Source organism: Eimeria mitis, genomic scaffold (genome assembly GCF_000499745.2).
Source record: "Eimeria mitis Houghton genomic scaffold, Emh_scaff8617, whole genome shotgun sequence".
Taxonomy (NCBI): domain Eukaryota; phylum Apicomplexa; class Conoidasida; order Eucoccidiorida; family Eimeriidae; genus Eimeria; species Eimeria mitis.
In genome coordinates, this window is record NW_024016426.1 from 1 (window position 1) to 1786 (window position 1786).

The 1786-nt window shown below is 50.4% G+C and overlaps 1 protein-coding gene across 1 annotated transcript; it reads left to right on the forward strand.

Moving 5' to 3' along the window:
* Positions 1 to 63: 63 nt before the first annotated feature.
* Positions 64 to 1653, forward strand: EMH_0095420 (uncharacterized protein; the record flags this gene model as incomplete). Its single annotated transcript, XM_038023193.1, has 4 exons — positions 64 to 199; positions 760 to 827; positions 947 to 1191; positions 1623 to 1653. 4 exons carry the CDS (start codon positions 64 to 66, stop codon positions 1651 to 1653), a joined length of 480 nt encoding a protein of 159 aa, XP_037879047.1.
* Positions 1654 to 1786: the final 133 nt, after the last annotated feature.

The window sequence follows — 1786 nt, forward strand, 5'->3', positions numbered from 1 at the left end:
GCAGCAGCAGCAGCAACACAGGTTGGGGGGAGCAGCTGAAGCGCAGCAGCAGCCACGACTGGTATGGGGGGTCCCCTTTATCATCTGCTGCAGCAGCAGAAGCTCCCAGCAGCAGCAGCCCCGCGCACCCTCACCACCACCACCACCACCACCACCATCAGCAGCAGCAGCAGCAGCAGCAGCAGCAGCAGCAGCAGCGGTATGGGGCCCCCGAGGCCCCCTCTGCATGCAGCTCGTGGCTTGGGGGCCTCCAGGCATGGACGAGGCAGCAGGGGCTGCTGCAGCAGTCTTTTGCTGTCTATGCGGAGACAGAGATACTCAAACGTTCGTCTACTGTCTCCTTTCTTCTGTCTCCTTTCTTCTGTCTCCTTTTGTTTGTCTCCTTTTGTTTGTCTCTTCTTTGTTGTCTCCTTTTGTTTGTCTCCTTTTTTCTGTCTCCTTTTTTCTGTCTCCTTTTGTTTGTCTCTTCTCTCTTCTCTCTCTTTTTTGTTGTCTCCTTTTATTTGTCTCCTTTTTTCTGTTTCTTATTTCTCCTGTTTCCTTTCTGCTGTCTCCTTTTTACTGTCTCCTCTTTGTCTCCTCCCTGCTGTCTCCTTTTTGTTGTCTCCTTTTTGTTGCCTTCCTTTTGTCTCCTTTTGTCTCCTTTTCTTTGTCTCCCTTTCTCTCTCTCTCTCTCTTTCCCTTCTCTCTAACAAAACCCTAAACCCTAAACCCTAAACCCTAAACCCTAAACCCTTTTTTTTTTGGGTGTCTCTGCAGGTCTCCTCTTCCGCGTTGCTTCTCACTACAGCCAAGAAGCAGCTAAAGACATCAACCACCTCAGAGAGGTACTTCCCTGCTGCTGCTGCTGCTGTTGCTGCTGTTGCTGCTGCTGCTGCTGCTGCTGTTGCTGCTGCTTTTGCTGCTGTTTCTTTGGATGATTTCGTCGTTGTTTCTGTCGTTGCAGCAGCTGCAGCAGCAGCAGCAACTGCTGCTGCTGCTGCAGCTGTTTCTTGCACGCGCGACCGACCTTACCGTAGCAGCAGCAGACCAGCAGCAACAACAACAGCAGCAACAGCAGCAGCAGCAGCAGCAGCAGCAGCATGTGTGGTGTTTGTTTCTCTGCAGCTGCTGGCAGCAGCAAAGAGAGCGGAGGAGGGGAGCGCCGAGGCGTGGCTTCATTACCTTCAGTCTGTCGCCTCCTCCTCGCAGGTCTCTACTTGTCTTTGTCTTTGTTTTTCTCTTTTGTCTTTGTCTTTGTCTTTGTCTTTTTGTTTTACTTGTCTTTGTATATCTATCTATCTATGTATCTATCTATCTAGCTAGCTAGCTAGCTAGCTAGCTGCATATCTATCTATCAATATATCTAGCTAGCTAGCTAGCTGTCTATCTATCTATCTAGCTAGCTAGCTAGCTAGCTAGCCAGCTAGCCAACGATAAGCACCCCCGTAGAAAGACCCAGCTCCGCTTACATGCTGCCCCGCACCCTGCAATAAAAAACAGCTAGCTAGCTAGCTAGCTAGCCAGCTAGCTAGCTACCCAGCTAGCTAGCTACCCAGCCAGCTAGCTAGCTACCCAGCCAGCTAGCTAGCTAGCTAGCTAGGTGGTGTTTGTTGAGTGGTGTGTGTCTCCTGTGTGCTCAGCCTTCAGCCTTTGGGCGGCAGCAGCGGCTGACTTGCTGCTGGCTAGAAGAAAACAAATACAGAGCAGCAGTCTGTCTCCTTTTTCTGTCTCCTTTTTTGTCTCCTTTTGCTGTCTCCTTTTTTGTCTCCTTTTGTCTCCTTTTGCTGTCTCCTTTTTTGTCTCC